Source organism: Furipterus horrens, unplaced genomic scaffold (genome assembly GCF_987537825.1).
Source record: "Furipterus horrens unplaced genomic scaffold, mFurHor1.1.pri manual_scaffold_5, whole genome shotgun sequence".
In the NCBI taxonomy this organism is placed as follows: domain Eukaryota; kingdom Metazoa; phylum Chordata; class Mammalia; order Chiroptera; family Furipteridae; genus Furipterus; species Furipterus horrens.
This window is the reverse complement of record NW_028327175.1, coordinates 7,572,478-7,592,116: the sequence shown is the minus strand read 5'-3', so window position 1 is coordinate 7,592,116 and position 19,639 is coordinate 7,572,478. Positions and strand designations below refer to the sequence as shown.

At 40.7% G+C, this 19,639-nt stretch overlaps 1 protein-coding gene and 1 long non-coding RNA gene across 2 annotated transcripts in view; one reads left to right on the top strand and one right to left on the bottom strand.

The window, feature by feature from the left end:
- C6 (complement C6) overlaps window positions 1-17,604 on the bottom strand; it is a 56,083-nt gene extending 38,479 nt beyond the window's left edge. Inside the window, exons 1-5 of the mRNA XM_090276145.1 lie at window positions 17,470-17,604; window positions 11,065-11,226; window positions 9,496-9,652; window positions 8,064-8,208; window positions 3,596-3,737 (exon numbers count right to left, since the gene is read on the bottom strand). Of these exons, the coding sequence (XP_090132271.1) occupies window positions 3,596-3,737; window positions 8,064-8,208; window positions 9,496-9,652; window positions 11,065-11,207 (587 nt within the window). The 5' untranslated portion in view covers window positions 11,208-11,226; window positions 17,470-17,604. The remainder of the gene's footprint in view (window positions 1-3,595; window positions 3,738-8,063; window positions 8,209-9,495; window positions 9,653-11,064; window positions 11,227-17,469) is intronic.
- On the top strand, window positions 15,289-16,498 carry LOC150008155 (uncharacterized). Its single transcript, XR_016511276.1, has 2 exons — window positions 15,289-15,324; window positions 16,185-16,498. It is a non-coding gene; the product is annotated as an uncharacterized LOC150008155 (long non-coding RNA).
- Window positions 17,605-19,639: the final 2,035 nt, after the last annotated feature.

The window sequence follows — 19,639 nt, the reverse complement described above, 5'->3', positions numbered from 1 at the left end:
AATTTTTACAGTCGACATACAATTGTATACAGTATTATATTAGTTTCAGGTGTACAGCCTAGTGATAAGACATTTCTATAACTTATGGAGTGACCACCTCGATACATCTAGTAACTGTATGTGCAACGTTTTTTTCCCTAATGAGGTGACTTGGTGGCCTCCTGGGTGGGGACTGGTCACCAGAAGGAGTAGAAGCTCAGAATTTTCAGCCCCACCTTCCATTCTCCAGAGGGAAGGAGGGGGGCTGAAAATGGAGTTATTGATTAATCACGCCTGCATGATGAAGCCTCTGAAAAAAATCCCCCAAATATAAGGTTCTGAGAGCTTCTGTTTTGGTGAATACTTGGGGGGCACCCAGATAGGGCGTGAAAGCTCAGTGCTTCTTCCCACACACCTTGCCCTACTCATGCCTCCCAGCTGGGTGTGTTCATCTGCTTCTATTATCATATCCGCTTATAATAAGGCGGTAAACAGTAAGTAAATTGTCTTACTGGGCTCTGTGAGCTGCTCTAGCAAAGTAATCAAATTCGAGGAGGGGGTTGGTGAGAACCTTCAATATATCAGGAGTGCAGGCGAGGTGGCATCTGAAGTGGGGGAGGGGGCGGTCTCGAGGGACTGAGCCCTTCACCTGGGGCATCCGACTCTCTCTCCAGGTAGATGGTGTCAGAATGGAGTTCAATTGTAGGACAGGCAGCTGGTGTCCCTGAGAACCCTTCCCTGGGGAGAGCTCCCCCACATCTGGTGTCAGCGGTGTGAGGGAGGTGGTGGTATAGAGGAAAACAGGCGCAGCAGGAGGGCTGGTCGTGAGCTGGGGCTCAGTGAAGCTGTTCTTCTAGAAAGAGTGATTCCTGCGGGTTCTGTAGGAGGCAGCTCACACTCCAAGGGCTGAGGGCACAATTCCAGGTCTGTTCTCCTTTGTATTTAAATTTGCATCAAAGCGGGGACTTGAGGGAGGAAGTACAAACAAGGTCCGAACTACTTACATTAGCATGACAAACACAGGTGCTTCAGACTCATTCGTTTTCCTTTCCTGTGCTGAGTACTCCTGAGTTTGTCACAAGCTAGAAAGGGCTTCGCAAAAATGGCTCCCAGGTCGTGAGGAAGCTCTGAAGGTAGCAGCGGTTTGCACAGAGCCTGAAGACAGGATTTTCCCAGAGGTGGCTCTCTGAAGCCATGCCCAGGGAATCTTTTATGAGTTAAGTCAACTAGGCAGCCGTTTTCAGCCCTGTTCTATCTCCTCCCCTCTGTGATATTTAAATTGACTTTAAATATGCTGGTGTTTCAAATACATCATGGATTTTAATATTATAGATGTATAAAGGGCTTTTGTCTGATTTGGTTTCATGCATCATATTTTGTAACTTTTTGAATCTATTAAAAAATTATATATACCTATGTAAATATGCTTGTGTGCGCACGCATGTATGTGTAGTTGTGTCTTGACTGAACCTGAGAAAAAAATAAGCAGCGTGCTAATATTGCCTGATTCTTGCTTTAGGGTTAAGACCTGATAACTGATGTTGGCAAAGAAAGAATGTTGTTCTGTCTTGTCAAATTCTTCCTTGGGGAAATGCCATTTAAAAAGAGGCACAGCTAGCTTTTACGGGTAGAACTGTGTCAGAGAGGGGGCAGAGATTCTAAGGCCAGCAGATTAGACAGAGATTCCAGTAAGTCGCTCTCAGACCCAGTTTCCGGGGAGGCGAGGGAGAACTGGCTGTCCCAAGCCAGCGGGCTTTGCTCATTTCTGAGAATCCTTGGGACAGCAGCTGTGTCTGGCAGAGGGCCACATCGTCCTCCTGTCAAAGTACACAGAACACGTGGTCCTCCCTCTCTGGAACTCCAGAGTCTAGACCAACCGAGGAAGAGGTGAGTTTGTGATGTCACCCCTCATCAATCAGGACATTAGAAAACATGACTACCAAGTGGGAGTTTTGGCTGAGCTTTCCTTCCAGGGAAAAGAAAAAAAAAAAAGGAAAACCATTTCTGCACACTGATAAGAAGATGCTGTTGAAATATGCTCACTAAAATCCACTCTAATTGGGAATTCTTAGGACAGAACCTCAAATAAGTTTGTAGCCGTCCAACATATGCCCAGGGAACTGCAGCCCAGAGACGCTCAATCACTTGGTTATGATGTAGTGAGTTAATGCAGAACCAGCTTTAGAACCCGGTTCCCCTTACTTCCAGGCTAATAACGGCTGTTCCATTTTCCTGCTCTTCCTGAATTGGATTCAGTAGCTTCTGGTTTTCCTTCCAGTCCAGTGAAGTGGTACTTGCAATGGCTGCTGTTTGCCTTTCATGCCTCAAGGCTTCGTGTTAGGCAACCCTGGCAGCATCAGTGGAGAACTTAAAAAACAAGTCCAATGCAAAGTAAGAAAAGCCTGTAGCAACCAATCTGGTTTCTGGTCAAAAATCAAAGGGAGGTTTCTTTATCAGGGGAACAGGAGAGGACGGCAGATTATCTTTACTGATTTTTCTCATGCTTCCAACTCAGGCTTAGTTCTTCTGCTCCCATTGATTTCTCTGACATTTTCTAAAGTTTTCTAAGTCATTAGCTCAGTATAATACATTTAAAGTCCCTTGCCAAACCTCCAACGCTCCCATGACTTAAAATAGGAACCATCAGAATTTCTGAAGTGGGAATATTAGAACTTCTGAGCCCCAGTCAAAGACTGGGAGGAGGGTTGCATGGTCTTTGGAGGTTCCTACCAGTCTGCTCCCATCGTTTAGGCAGTCATTGTCCTGAATTAGTATGAAACGGTGTCAATAACCTGGATTTTGAAGTCTGGATTTGAATCTTGGTTCCACCACTTAATGGTTGGTACACTTGGTAGGTTACTGAACCTTTCTGAGGTGCAGTTTGTAAGTTGAACAAGGACCCGATGGTAATGCAGGTCTGATCTTCGGCCTTTATAAATCGCACTGACCTGCACACGCATCACAGAGTTTATGTGAGAAAAAGTTTTGAACGCCTAGCCATGTTCATGTCACCTCTAACTCTCTAAATGTTCTCACACCATTTTTTTTTTTTTTTTATTGCCTCTTCTTTCAATGTTTGCCTAAGCCCTTTCCTCCGGCTTGGTCTCCCATTATGGATTCAGGGTTTGACTCTCACCCTTGAAGACTGGTTTTGCTTCTCTAGTGTTTGGACTTTTGACACCATTTTAGGCCTACTTTTCGGAGACCCTTGTTCTCCATTTGTTCCTGGCCTTTCTGAGTGGTTACTCGCCCACTCAAGATCTAGCCTCAAGGATCCATCCTGGCACTTCCCAGCGTGGCGGGCTTCCTTCCCTTTGCCCTGGTCTGCTCTAGAGCTGTCAGAAAGGATGTATGAGAGTTAAAACAAGCAATAAGTATGAAGAGCTCCTAACATTGCCTGGTAGAAAGTAACTGTGAAAATGCTAAATAATTTTAGTCCCTAGGAGTGAGGGTCCTGGCGACATGCTGCCTGAGCTTGGTAGCCAAGTGCCAGAGACAACGGTTAATCAGCTTCATGGAACAATGAGACAATGTGTCTCATCGCTCCATTGCTGCCTCGCGCTCATCAGCTCTGAGATGCTTTTATTCCCCCAGACGATAAAAAGGTGTTACATACCCAGCGCCCATCATGTTTACATTAGGGATGGGGTCGAACTTCCGTGAGCACACTGTTTTCTTCCTCCCACAATCCCTTTCATCTGAATTGTCTCCACAGTCGTTCTCCCCATTGCATTCCAGTCTGCGGGCGATGCAGCGGCCTAGTCAAGAAGAGCAAACAACACCGACAACAAGTGACCGTGTAAAACCGTGCTTATTAATTGGAAGCATTAGTGCTTTAAGTTTCAAGGAAAAGTTAAAAGCAGGTTTTCATTATTTTTAACTGATTCATCCCAATTCATGCTTTACTTTAAAAAATTTTTAGAAATTTTTCAATGATAGATGGCATTCAATATTGTATTATTTTCAGGCGTACAGACAGTGGTTAGATATTCATATAACTTACAAAGTGATTACCCAATAATTCTAGTATCCACCGAAGTTTTTATTATTTTTGATAAAGATTGAGGAACATATGGAAATGGAATGATTATTTGGTCACTGTGGGGCTGATTGTTTTAAATGAGAGAATTAAGTGTAGAATCCCATTCCCATTACATAAGCTTTCTGCAGAAATCACGTTCTATCAGAGAAAATGAACAGTAGGTTCAGAATTTTATTCTGACCCAGTATAGCAGATGCAAGGCCACTGCTTTATTAAATTTTTTTTTCTAATTTTACACACATGCACTAGTACATATAGTAATATGGCTGAAGCTCTAAACTTTGATGTTATAAAAGCCAGACACAGAAGAGTCATGCCACATGATTCCCTTCTATGAGGTTCAAAAATAAGGAGAGGGATTAAGTGGAAAGAAGAAAACAGGACCTTCTTTAAGTTTATGGATATTTTCTGTATCTTGATTGGAGGCTGTTTACATGGATGCCTACATTCATCAAAATACAACTGCACAGTCATTATCTGTGTATTTTACTCTCTATAATTATGTTACTATACATAATTAATATTTTTTATATAGTCACTATGTATACTTACTGCATAGAATTCTTTTACTACATATAGTTTACTATATCTAATTATTTTTTGGACAAGTTAAAAGCCTCTGTGATACAGTATTAGTTGGTGGGTTAAATTAGTGAGTTTAGGAAATAGGACAAACTTCTTGTACTTAGGCAATTCCTTGCCCTTTTGGCCTTGCTAAATTTCATAAGGATCTTTGGAATCAGTAACTATATATTACAGAAATGGAAATGCCTTACAGACAGGACAGCCCCTCTCCTGCCCCCCGCCCTCTTGCCTATAGTTGGGGGTGCTGCTGGCATCCTACCATTATGCACAGGCTCCACTGACAATGATTAAACGTTTTACTCAAGGTTATCTGATTAACTATTTTAGGTCGTGGTCAGCATCTCACTGTGGCTATGCGTGACTATTCTGACTAAATGAAATGCATAGGGAAACTAGGTACTCTGTTGAGTACTTAAAAAGAAAAATTAATAGCGACTACCCCAGAAAGCACTTAGTTTGAACCCTTTTCGTTAATAATTTCATTAAGAAGGTAGAGTGTAATGAAAGTAATTAAGTCATCTGATTATTCAAAACCCTGTATTGTATCTAGACTAATATTATAAAGAATTATAGCTATGCACCCCAGAATCATATGAGACTGAAAATATAGGGAAAAAAAAGAATTTCTATTAATCCCAGCATATAACCTGAAAAATGCTTTATTTTTAAAAGAGCACATTTCTAGGTCTTTTTTTGTTTATAGAGTAGAACACAATGGGTTATTTAGTTTGAAATAGAGATGCTTTCACTAAAGGAAAAAAGAAACCAAAATATTACATTTTTAACTTTTTTGAACTTGGCACTTACAAATTTGAGCAAAAGCTAATTTTTGATATTGTTACACTGAAAAAAATTCCTATTTTATCCAACAGAGGTAGGAATACACGTGCAGGATATAGTTCTCATTAACCCAGCTTCGTGAGCAGGGTACCAGATTTCTTAGAACACAGGAAACGCTACCTATTTTTATTTCTAGGTACATTGGAGAAGATCTATTAGCAAGGGTAGAAAAGAAAGCAAAAGGACATCCCTTGAGTGATGTTTAGGACTGAGTGGCATATATGGTATAGGTCTGATGGGACACAGTTAGGAATGGCTCCAGGACACAAAACTCAGTGGAGTACGAAGCACCAAGGGAGAGGGGTTGCAAGGTGAAGGGCAGCGTGGGTAGGGCAGGATTGCAGAAGTCAGCAATTAGCCGGCACGTATCCATAACACATATACACTTATATCTGGAGCCATGTAATGGTTCATAACTTGATCCTGTTTTTCCTATCTACTTGAACTGATTTTCATTCCTGCAATGACATATTATTTTTATAACCAGTTGCAAATTCTCTGGTCGGCCATGCTTAAAATTAGGACTTGGAGAGAGGACTTGGCATAGTGCAAGGAGATTAGCCTCATGGGTAATTCTCAAAGATTCATTAAATTAATATGCGTAGTCTTGGGGACTCTTGGAGGACTCTGAACAGAAACTGTGAGGGAGGAAAGGGAAGAGGGAACCTCTCTTTACGATGGGCAGTTCTTTGGCAGTTGAAGGCTAAATATCATCCTGAGTCAGACACGTGATGGTCCATCCAACCTTTTATTCCCTTTGAGGGCAGCATTAGTGAGTGGTTTCAGGGAAGCATAGTAGTAGAATATTTAACAACCAATAGGCCATGGCACAACCCAATCAGAATGGTTGCCAACCAAGTCTGTGCCAGGGATTAACCAGTGAGTGGCTGAATCATGGGAAGATCTAGGGATCCCTGCTGAAGGAGCCTGGACAACAGGGCAGGGGTTCTCAGGGGATTCCGGGTAGCAGCTGCTTACTAACCACGGAAAATGCATTTAAATAGTTTAATTATTTTTTAAATCAATGGCTATGGATGTATTGCTGATGAACTAGCGATTACATGTGTGTACGCTACTAACTGTTCCTGAAATTACTCATTAGGAATTAGTTGGTGGCCTATGGATGTATTTAAAGCCATCTTAAATTTCGGAATGGTTTTGGCCTAAACAAAGCTTTAAAAAAAATTATAGAATTTATTATTTATTAAACTAGTTTTCCCTCATAATTTGTTCTAAAAACACTTCTTCAAGCTACAAATAGCTATCCGTCAGTTCTAAATCTTCATCTTAATATTCTGTATGGAATGCTTGCGTCTGTATTCTCCTCAGCCTCTTGGTCAGTATCTCACCTGACCCTGTCCATCCAGGCCTGATATTTAACAACCAATAGACCCCGGCACAACCCAATCAGAATCTACCTGCCCTCGTCACACCCTCTTATTCCAGGGTTAGAGGAGCAGGGCATGGAGGGAAAACCGTGACACCTGCATTTCTGTCTGACATTTAAAAAGGATTGGCTAAGCTGAAGGCAGAAAGCAAGGGGCGAAGGAGGAAAACCTCTATGTCTAAGGTCTGGGGTCAATTTTCTATGGAATTTAAAATCTGCTAGGTAGTTATAAATACTTCACTTTCCAGTGTATCTCAGAGTACACAGAAATGGTGTCAATTGTATTCATCTGAACTCTAACTTTAAATTCAAATGAGCTATTTAGATAAGGGGTCAGTGAACTACGGTCCACGGTCTAAAACTGACCTGCTGCCTGCTTCTGTAAATAAAACTCTGTTGGAACACAGCCACGCCCAATTTGTATAGGACTGTCTATGGCAGCTTGGATGTGAGGACTCGGGAGCTGGATAATTGCAACATAGACCCAGGGCCTGCAAAGCCTGAAGTATTTACCCTCTGGGGATTCACTGAAAAAGTTTGCAGGAATCTGATCTAGACTATTCAAACTGGTGAGCGTTGAGGGCTAATCATTAGCAAGAAAATACATCCATTAAGGAGTATATTCAAGATCTGATTATAATCTAGGGAAAATTAACTGCAGTTATAAATCTGAATGAGTACCGAACTTGAATGGAACATTGTCATTGTTTAAGTCATTCTCAGTCTCCTCCTTGGGAATTGTCTTTGAAGCCAGTTAATGGACCAGCCCAGAACATTTGTCACCTCATCTCTGATCACGCCCCTGGCATCATATCTTAATATTAATATTCTTAGCTTAATAAAGTATAAAAAAATATTTAACCTTTTACTTCTTTTCAATTGCTTGTTCTGATTATAGATTTGTGCTTATTAATGGCCAACTCTTAAAAGTATTTGCCTCCTCCTTCCTTTCCTCCTCATCCTTCCTCTTTCTCCTGCTTTATAACAGTGGAAAGACCTGGGTACTTGAGGAGCAAATGAATCAGGTAAGCAGTCAGGGTGGCTTTAGTTGGAAAGTTATAATTTCACACAAAAATAGCTTGGTAATTGGTGGTATAACACCTCCAACACCCCGTGCCTAAACTACGGCGGGGTTTCCCTGTCACAGCTTTTACTGGCGTCAGTTGGAATAACTTTATGTTAGCCAAGCCACCGGTAGTGGAGGCTGAATATTTTCTAAAAGTCCATTACCGCTGTCGCAACGGAACTTATTCTTGCAGTCAATCTCTTCGATTTTGCAGAGTTTAGATGGGATGCATCGTTGAAAATCCACCAGGGGCTCAGTACACGACTGTCCTCCAAACTGACTGGGGTGCAACAGAGGTCTCACCTTAAACTGAGAGGGAAGGAGAGAAAGATGAGCAACTCGGAGGCAGGGCGAAAGCCCAAATGTACCTGAGAAAAGGGGGCTTCTCATGCACAGGAGTGATTTTGACTACAGTGGTGTTTGCTGTATGAACTAATGATTTTTCTGATTCCATTCTTGTGTGTCCTTAAGGAAGTCATCCCTCTCTGGGTCTCAGTTTCCCTAAAATGAGGAAGTGGAGCAAAACGATTTCTAAGACTTCCAACTCTAAAATCATCTGATTCTAAATTAAATCGAAATCTAAGGCACACATACCTTTATTGCCTCCTGAGTGCAGATTCCTCCGGGTAATAATAATAATGACAGCCCTTCTGTCTCTCCGACCCAGTGTGACATGAGTGATAAATGTGAAAGGATCTGGCGTTCTTTTGTACAAGGAAGTCACCATGGAAACCAAGGCTGACACATTCTCTACACTTGCAAAGATTTAAATGGTGAGTAGAACAGAGAGTGGGGGAAGAATAGAAACGTGACAGGATTAAAGAGTTCTGGCTTTGACGTCAGAACACTTCCAGTTCAGAATATAGCTTCTACACCCATTAGCAGCGTGTCCTTGAGCAGCCTGTTTAACCCCTAACGTGCCGAAGTTCCTCATCTGCGAATGAGTCAAGAACCACAGGGGGCGTGAAGTTGGAATGAGCTCGTGTATGTAAAGGGCTTAGACCAGTTTAGCGCAAGAGCAGGGGCTCCACAAACGAGTTTCTTTTTCTCCCCTCACGTGCGAATGCTCAGCACCTGCCCTGACAGGGGTCACCCGGGCAATGCCCTTACAGGAATGAGCTCGAGGTGGGTCAATATTGCAGCTGGGGACACCAAACAAATTGAAGGATTATTTTTTTCCCATGGAGAGAGGGAAATAAGAGGAAAGATAAGGAAGCAGGCTTTTCGTTCATGTCCCCAATTTTCGTCTGATTTTAAACCTTAGGCTGAAATCCCCATTTTCCAGCACCTGCTTTTGCTTCCTGTGTCCTCAGCGGCACACACCTGGGCAGCTGCAATGCGACTATGGGGGTGGGGGGTGGGGGGGCAGGGTTTCTTTTTGGCAGTCATACAACAGTGAAACGTGTCAAATGAATATCCCCGACCCCCCCCCCCCCCAAATTACTAAATGAAATTTTTCCCTCAGTGGAAGATGGGAAAGGTTATTTCCGGAAATGGGAAACAATTCAGCATTTCTGTGAGTGGCTGAACCTGGCAGGGAGTCTGAGCCTTTTTATTGCGGTTCCGATTTCCCGAATGTGGCCATGTATCGCCTACCTGCTTTTCAACACAAGGGTCGCAGTCTGACCATGGTCCGTAATCCCCCAGGAGGCAGTTGATGGGACACCCTTGCTGGTTACAGTCTCTGAACTCATGAGAGGTGCAGCGCAGGACACAGGGGTTTCGGAAGTATAACCCATCCAGCGCCGTTTGTCTGCAATAGGGAGGGACCGGCTGCTCAGAATGGATATACTCGCTGCGGCTCCGGCCCCATAAGAAAAACACCACGAAGTCATCATTACAGTGAATACAAGGAAAGAATTTTTTTCATGAAACACCAGGGGGGTCGGTCTCGTGCAGTTCTTATCTCTCCAGGGAACTGAGGATCAGGTGCATCGCTGATGTGGCCCAGTAGCAAAATGAAAATGGGGAAGAGGGCTGCTCTTGACTCGAAACTGAAGGGTTTCAAGACAGTGATGGTAGAGCATTAAGCCAGGCATGAAGCTCTGCTCCGGGCAGGGTCACACGCTGTGAAGCTGGCCCCGATGGGATTCCTGGAAGAGAGTGTACGGGATAGAAAGGAGAGGAGAAGGCTCCTGCAAGTAGCTGAAAAGGTGACGAAACCCTGCGATAGGTCTGATGGTTGAAATGGAATCAGAGTGGCGTGGGGCCAACGGATCAAAGAGAAAGTGACGTGAGAGGTTCACCTTGAAAAATTCACGTGACTTCTCCAGGCAACCAAGGGAAGGGCATGTGGAGGGAATGGCGTGTGCAAAGGTGACAGGTGCAGCCACATGACAGGTCCGTGGAGGGGCCTGTGGCATGGGCTTGTGAAGGGCACAGTTGGAAGGAACGAGATTTTTTGCTGAACTTCCGCTGGTAGGCAGCAAGAGGGCCAGTGAAGGACTCTTCGGAAGAAGGCCATTATAAACAAATCTGTTTTTGCATATGTAGTGGAGGGCTTATTGAGGCAGTCAAGCAGCTATTTTAATGAAACTCACACCACATATGCAAAACTAGTTTTCTAAAATCAATCTCTAAAAAGTGCTATCATAGCTAAACTACATTAGACGTATGCCTTTTCCCCTCAAGTCATGTGAGCATCTCCATAGAACAGAAACACCCAGCAGATTTTTTAAAACTGCCGGCGACAAGGAGCCTGAATTGCTGAAAAGGCTGACATTATTGAATGTCATGAAGTCAACACAGTTTTCTTGCCTTCCCATACATGCCAACAATCAAGCTATTAGCTAGCATTGCTGCTCAGTTGAGGTCCTGTTAGACTCTGCTTAATGAGTATAAAATCCTCTATAATTAACTCACTCACTGGTGGCAAGCAGTTATATGCAGATTGAATAAAAAGCTTGAGTAGTGATTCTACGTAAATAGTCAACTGAAAATATCACACAGATTCTTAATTAAATGCCTTTGAAACTTCTCAATTTTATGGAGAGAACAAAAATAGACATCCATTCCACCATATGTGGGAAAGACCTCAAACTCCATTCTTGTTTTGTGGTGTTCTGTTCTTCCCCATTGCTGAGGAGCAGCGCTTTCCATACTGCTAACTCATCTTCGAGGTTTCCAGGGCTCACACACGTACAAAGCTCAACAGCTCACGCCCACCTGGATCTGATCTGGGTTCCAGTATCGCAGGTCTTTGAGCAGCTGGACCATTCGCCCCACTGGTAAATATCACAGGAACAGCCTTGGCTCCTGCCAATCAGAGTACTCAGCAGGATGAAATACAAGATGGAGTGTCTGCCCATGTTTGAGAGCCCCCAGGTCCTGAAAAGGAATGATATAATATGTATCAAAGACTTATCAGGGGCAAGGCTTTACAAATCGTTCTCGGTTCTGAGACTCAGATATTATCTTAGAAAATATCAGCATCTCCCTGCCTTTCTTGAGGTTAAGTTCACACTTATAACCTTACAAGTTCGTGAGTACAAATCTTGTTTCTAAAGATTTTTAGAGTATATATTCCTGTGGTTACAACCCCCAGTACAAGTGAATTTCTCTGAACCGTTAGTGATAGGTTATCAGACAAAGGACGGGGTATATATTTGAAACCCATTTCATTCCAAAATGGGAATTCTTATATAACCTTATGCTTTTCAAAACAACGGTTCATTTTGTGTGGGCAGGACCCTCAAGTATATTTCAATCCTTCATACTTTTCTGGGCCTGGGGAATGAGTTAGAATGATTCTCCCAGAAGCTCTATTCAGTTCCCTGACACCCTGGAAACCTGTTATTGTAAAAAACAAAAGCAAAATACTCGTAGAAACAGACAACAGGATGGTGATCACCAGAGCAAAAGGTGGGGGGTGGGAAGGAGAGGGTAAAGGGGAATAAATGGTGATGGAAGGAGACTTGACTTGGGTGGTGAACACACAATGCCATATATAGATGATGTGTTGTCAAATTATACCCCGACACCTATATAATTTTACTAACCAATGTCACCCCAATAAAGTCAATAAAAAAGGAACCAATAGCCAGACAGATTTAAAAGAGAGAGAGTTCACTGATTCCCTCTGCCTTCAGAGTCATAGAAGGTAGAGCTGGAATTGCTCTTTGAGATCTGCAGGTTAACATCCCTCATTTGGTGGGTAATGAAACTGAGGCTTTAGGAGGTGGATTAACATGGAGGCTGGATGTCAAGTGAGAGCCCATGACTTCTCATTCGTAGACGGGACGCATCCCTCCACTGAATTTGTAGTAACACTAATTACTGTGTTCCTGGAGCACCTCTCAATGCCTGGGGCTCTACCGCCCAGACCACACGAGGGTTTATCCAGATGTGGCCAAACGGCAGGGAACACTGACCAGCAGTTCCCACCGTACGCTGTGGGGCCTCTAGGCCCTGGGAGTTATTCAAAGAAATGTGCAGAACTTCTCTGCCCCACAATATTGCCATTTTGACCTTTATAGCTCTAAGAAAAAGGACCATAATTAAATATATGGAGAAAATACCGCATAATTAATATAGTAACTTTCATTTAAAGAAGTAAAATCCCTTTTACCTAACTTGTCTGCCTCAGTTTCATTATCTGGAAAACAAAAATAATACTTTTACTTTCTTCATAAGGCTTCTTGTTGGGCTTCAGTAAGAACATTCATGTAAAGTGCTTTAAACAATTCTTGGCAGAGAATCACCGCTCAGGAAGTATCAGCTTTTAAAATTAATAATAACACTTAAGAGTGTTGCAAGCTTAATTGCAGCTGTTGGTCATGCATTTTTCAAAATCAGGGGCTCTTTGAATTACACAGCAAGGATTATGTGAAGGTCAAAAATATGTTTGGATATTGAGTACTCAAAGTGATTTAGTCCTATGGTTTCAGTTACTTTTCATCTTACAAATGAAATCAGATTCCTGACCATCTTATTAAAAATTACAGTTTCCTGCTAGTGTTTCCCATTCCCCCTTCACTGCTTTATTTTTCTCTGCTATCCGTCCCCTCTTCTATATAAATTATTACTTAAGTTTCAATGAATTGTTCCCTCTTCCCTTTCTCCTTCTTCAGTAGAATCTAAACACCATGGAGGTTTATCTTTTTTGCCTGTTTTGTTCATTTTAGCATTCAGAACAATGAGAGCAAGCATAGTATAATAATAAATATTGCTAAATTGATTGAGTAGAAGAAAGAGTTTACAAATGGGTTTTAATGAAATCTGAATAATGAAATTTGAGCCCATAATTACAGCCACTTCTCTAATACTACTCTTAATATTTCTGCCAGATTAAGGATATTTTATGGACTTCAGAAATGAACTTGTCTGTTCAATTGTCATTCATTGTTTTAGCAAGAGTGATAAACTGGTTAATCCCTAGCTTATCGTAGTGATTGATTGAAATAAAAAACTAGGACTCTTGAGATTCAGATTTAGTTTTAAATACTTATAATTTATTTACTTAGTCATATATATTATTTATATACACAAAAAGAAAACGTATGATTATATACTCCTCTCGTCGGCAGCCGTCCGTCTCGAGAGACGATGGTGTAGCTTCTTAAGAGTCTATCTGTACCGCCGAGAATGGTTGTGCAGTTCGACTCGGGTGTGACATGGTATCTGTCTCCTCCCGTGTTGAATCGACATCTTGCGATGACGCTGGAGTGTCCTCTCCAGTGAAGCTGAAGCTACAGAGCCTGGGCAGGGTGATATGGAGGGTCTGCTGTTGCCCATGCAGCAGACACCCCCTCTCTTCGCAGCTGAAGGGTCCAAGGGAAAGACGGAGTCAATACAGCTTGGCTTCAGGTGTGCCGCAGGAGTTCCCGGTGTTGACTACAACGTCAAACCGCCTTAGGGACTGCGGCTCCGGATTTTCTGTCGGGGTTTACTCCCTTAGCCTTTCCCCTGAAGAGGTATGCCGCAAGGCAGCGGAGGTTTTTTGGAGTCAGAGTTTTCCTTCTCTGATGTACTCCTCTACACTTTGCTTTTTCACTCTGTAATATACTTTGAAGGTATTCCCATAATAACATATACATACCTACTTAATTCCTTTAAATGGCTACATGATTTTATACCATATAGATGTATTATATTAGATTTAACCATTGTCTCAATTGCAGACATTTATTTTATACACACACTGCAACAAACATCTTTGTAATATATCTTAGCAGAATTTTATAGTACATCCGTAAACGGGTGTCTTCCTAGAAGCAAAGTGGCTTGAACAATATGCAAATTTTAAAGTTTGATAGATATTGCCAAATTGTTCTACTGAAGTATGGCTCCTTCAATTGTCTCAAAGGTGAATTTCTGATTACATTTCAATGTGGTTATTTTACATTTCTTAGTTGTGATGAAAGAATACTTCAGTAAAAAAAAATGGGGTTAATCATTTTATAAATTTTTGTTCAAGACAGAAGCTTGAGATCAGATATAAAAATTGTTCCTCCAATATGTTAAAAAATCAAACCATTCCTTCTTAATAAATCAGGAAGCTTTTTGAGTTTTTTCCTACAAGTTCAGAGAAGAATGCTGGAATAAAAGCCACCAAATTCATTGACATGTGGCTAAACGTGTCCTTCAGGTTAAAATGAATCAGCACACATTTGAGTATCCATTAGGTGCTGCTAGGCATTGAGGGAGATACAAAGAAATAGAATTCATTATCATTGTCTGGGTGGGAGTCGTCGTCGTCGGCAGCCGTCCGTCTCGAGAGACGATGGTGTAGCTTCTTAAGAGTCTATCTGCACCGCCGAGAATGGCTGTGCAGTCCGACTCGGGAGTGACACGGTATCTGTCTCCTCCCGTGTTGAATCGACATCTTGCGATGACACTGGAGTGTCCTCTCCAGTGAAGCTGAAGCTACAGAGCCTGGGCGGGGTGATATGGAGGGTCCGCTGTTGCCCATGCAGCAGACCCCCCCTCTCTTTGCAGCTGAAGGGTCCAAGGGAAAGACGGAGTCAATACAGCTTGGCTTCAGGTGCGCCGCAGGAGTTGCCAGTGTTGACTACAACGTCAAACCGCCTTAGGGACGCCAGCTCCGGATTTTCTGTCGGGGTTTACTCCCTTAGCCTTTCCCCTGAAGAGGTATGCCGCAAGGCAGCGGAGGTTTTATGGAGTCAGAGTTTTCCTTCTCTGATGTACCCTGACTGGAAGATCGAACCAGCGACACTTAGCTTGCAGGCCGACGCTCAATCCACTGAGCCAAACCAGCCAGTAGACAGAAATTAAAGATGCTTCCCATGTCTTTTATCCAAGCTTTTTTTTAAATCCAATTCATAGTACAGTTCAAGGCTATTTCAATCATTAAACTGAGTACTGCACCTGCCTGCTGGTTTTAGTTTTCCGGTAAGTATGTAACTCGCCTTTCCTGGTTTCCCTCAGCAGCTCAGAACCATAGGACGTTGGGACCAGAATGATCAGGTAGAATTTAGGTTGTGATCGGACAGAATGGTCTGAGGCCTAAACATCAGACCCAAATTCAGATTGGATGGTGTTTTCCTTTTCTTTCTTTTTCTTTCCATCTTTCTTTCTCCCTCTTTCTTTCTTTCTTTCTTTCTTTCTTTCTTTCTTTCTTTCTTTCTTTCTTTCTTTCTTTCTTTCTTTCTTCCTTCCTTCCTTCCTTCCTTCCTTCCTTCCTTCCTTCCTTCCTTTCTTTCTTTCTTTCTTCCTTCCTTCCTTCCTTCCTTCCTTCCTTCCTTCCTTCCTTCCTTCCTTCCTTCCTTCCTTTCTTTCTTTCTTTCTTTCTTTCTTTCTTTCTTTCTTTCTTTCTTTCTTTCTCTTTCTTTCTTTCTTTCTTTCTTTCTTTCTTTCTTTCTTTCTGTGTATAATTTGTAGGGTACTTTCTTTAAAAAATTACAAATTATACCAGTAACGGATGAATACATTATCTCATACAAATGAAAATATTAAATGTTATCTCTTTATTACCCATAATTCCTACCTCCTCTTTCTAGAAGTAACTGCTATTACCACTTAGATTATATACTTCTAAAGCTTTTTCTATTCATTTACATTTAAATATTAATTTCTTCTTTTTAAAATTTTTCAAATTTAAATATTTTATTAGTTATGCTATTACAGCCCTTGGGAGCTGAAGTTGCTAAATAATGTGAAGTGTGCCTGTTTAGTTCAGTTTCCCAGTTTAATTACTAGACAGACCACAATCCCATTCCCGTCCCCCCCGTTGGGGTCTTCCTATATGAGACTGCCTCAAGAAGGAAATCTAAACAGAGGGTTTGTCTGTTGTTGCTGTTGTTTGCTTATTTGCTTTATCTTACCAGGTTTTGGAAGAATGGATATCTTCCAGAATAATTCTCTCCATTGTACAGAGAACAGATTTGTAAAGCATTTTGTGTGATCCGCGTGTAAGTGAATGGGAGAGGCTGAATTACAAGAGGTGACCAATTCTCGGTTCTCAGCAGACACTGTTTTAACTCTCCAAAGCTTGAAAAGTATAGGTGGATTTTTATTTCTGTTATCCTCAGAAGCCACAAGACCAGAACCCTGAAACAATATTCTGATCTCCTCTCTGGCTCTAACTGTTCAGAGGCAAGTTAAAAACTGCTCTGAATTAAGATGGAACATCAAAGCTTCTTATTTGTGGAGATGCTCGCAAAAGAGCTAACGGGTAGCATCTCTTTTTATAACATTTTATTGATACAAGGAGTAACTGTTATGTTAAAAAGATAATCTTCATTCAAATAAAGATAAGTACTTTACTAAATTTGTGTATTCATGTCCTGGCATATAATATCAAATGGTGCCTTATTTGTTAATTTTCAACATCTCTAGGCATTAGGTGGATATATAAAATTATATAAGGATATTTTACGCATTACCATATGGTTTTCATACAAACATGGAAAAAACTGTGCTCAGTGACAGAGGGTGATAGCTGAGAAAATCTTCCTCTGCAGGACCAGGGAGAAGGGCAGCAGTTCTGCAGGGTTCTTGTAATTGCCATCCTGTCTTGAACTCTAAAAATCAGCGACCCCGTTGAGTCCTTGGAAATGGCTTTGTGAGCATTTAGAGATTGTCCATAGAGGGTGAAATCCCCCTGATTTCGACCCTTTACCCTCCACTGACTGATCTGTCTGTAACGCAGCTCAGTGCATCTTACCCAACAGGTTTAGAGAAGATCTAGTTTGCTCTCAAATACGGGTCCTTCCTTTCCTTCTCCCTGTAAACTCCCTGAATCTCTTATTTCCTAATTTTTTTCTTATGTGCTTCCTTCAGGAGCTCAAGAAATGATATAATATTATTTACCATTGTTAATGCAGATGGGGAGCCCCCGGCACATGACTGGTCTTTTAGCTAAAGGGTATAGTTGCTTAACTTTTAGTCCTAATGACAAGGTAGTTCTATGAAAGAAAATTTCTTTAAGCAACTTGAACCTCTGGTGCTTTTGAGATTTAAGCAAAGTAAGTCACTGCTTATTTTAAAACAACAAATAAATAGTTATAATCTGAGTTATGTCTTCTTACGCATGAAAGAATACGTTTGTTGGAAACACAACCTACAATTCTGAAAGGTTAAGCTTACAAACGAAATCATTATGTCACTCACCTTTAAAACAGAGTTAGTGGTGGCCAAGGAGTGAATCCATAGATGCTTGGTTAACAATAGGTGCTTACAATAAAAAGGGTTTAAATGATAATCCAAACGAGCCTTTGACCCTGTTGCTGGCTAGCAAAAGGTAATGCCATTGTATCGCTGAGACCTGACACACCTCAACTTTGTTATATAAACATTCTGTGGAAACCCTGGACTTTGTAAATGATTACTTCAATCAGCAGTTACCTGCAAACTCTTAAGAGTGGGATATTTCGTAAGAACTTGACTTTTCAATGATTGTCCCATTCAAGGGATATTGTAATAAATATTGCTACTGCAGAGAAAAGAAATGTTTGACTCCATTAAAATAAACAACTTTAAAATAAATTACTTAAAATTGCCTTCCTCTTTCCCTTTAGGAATGTTTATTTAATTAAAAGGTACAGATTCTTATTTTTTCTGATTATAGAATATTTATTGAGGAAGATTTAGAAAATATGAAAAAGTATAAAGAGAAAAATCAAAATCATTTTTTAATGACCAGACAAAACCACTATTAATATTTGTAATAAATACTTCTGTTCATATAATGTGTATTTGTCTCTATGTAAGTATACACATAAACATACATACATATATAATTTTTAAATGCATGACACACTTTTTTAAAGGTTTAAATGTATAGAATTGATCACATTCCACAGTTTATAGAACCATATCATCACTGGCCTGTGCAAATGTTTTTTATTTTATATCACTATTTTCCATGTACATTTTTTGTAATTTATAAAAATGATATTTTGCTTAAAGCTTTATTTGATTTCTTACTTCCTTCCCTCAGCTTTATGCCTCTGAGCCTTACTGAATGTAAATCTACCGGACATGACATTCGCCATGGGAACCACGTTTTACTTACCACTCTCTTAGTCTGCACTTCTATTGCCTGCAGCTCCCTGAAATCGGAAACGCAGTGAACCTGCGAGAAGATGTCTAAAGATTTCCGAGTCACTCTTTAGAAAAACTATGCACTGTTACCTGCTTACCAGCACCTATGAGGGCGTCTCACTAGTGAGTTCTTACTAGCGGTTGCTGCTAGCCAGCCTACTGATGTCATATCTGATCTATGCCAAGTGGCATCTCATGGTTGTTTAAGTAGTTCGTCTGTGATCAATAGTGAATGCCAGCCTTTTTTTATTCTTGACAGACATTCTAATTTTCTATCTGTAAATTAAGAACTCCTATTTTCTGATTATTTTTCTACAGTATTTCCTTGCTTACTTTTGCTGCCTGATTTTCAGGTATGCCCCATATATTCTAGATACTGATGTCTTGTAAATTTTGGATTTTGCAGATCTCCTCTCACTTATGTGCTGATTTTATCTATGCTGTCTTTGATTGAACAGAAAACTCTTAATTCTAATGTGATCTAATATGTTTATTTTCCCCTGATAGTTTTTGCCATGGATAGTTTTTCTTTTGCTTATGAAATTATTTTAAGAAATTATAGTTCTATATTTTATAAGGTATTCTTTAATTCTCTGCTATTACACTGTGTTTTATAAATGGTGTGAGGTGAATTAAGTAAATAAAATAAAACCCTCAAAAATTACCAATTAATAGATGCAGAGAAGCATTTATTAAAACTCAACACTTACTCTTAAAAAAAATCTTTCATCTAATTAGGAACAGAAGATAGCATTTTTAATCTGGCAAAGAGCATCTACAAAAAACTTGAGGCTAACATCATAGTTAATGGAAAAGGACTGAACTTTTTCCTCCTTAGATCAGAAGAGAGATAAGAATGCCTGCTACCCCGTTTCATTCAGTACTGCACTGGAGCTCCTATCTAGTGTAAGAAGTCAGCATAACATTGAAAGAAAGTGAATAAAATGGTATTGCTTGTAGACAGCTTGATTGTGTGTGTAGAAAATTCCAAAGAATCTACAGACACATATTAGAATTAATAAATTAATTTAGTAAGCTTGCTAGATACAAATTTATTATAGAAAAAATTATTTCCACATATCAGCAAAACATAATAGGATATTTAATTTGAGAAAATTTAAATAACAATGGTCAAGGTTTTTTAACATCTAATGATGATTATGGTTTTATAAATGGTTCACAATATAGCTTGAGATTGGCTAGTATGAATATTATGGTAAATTAAAGTGGAGCAAAA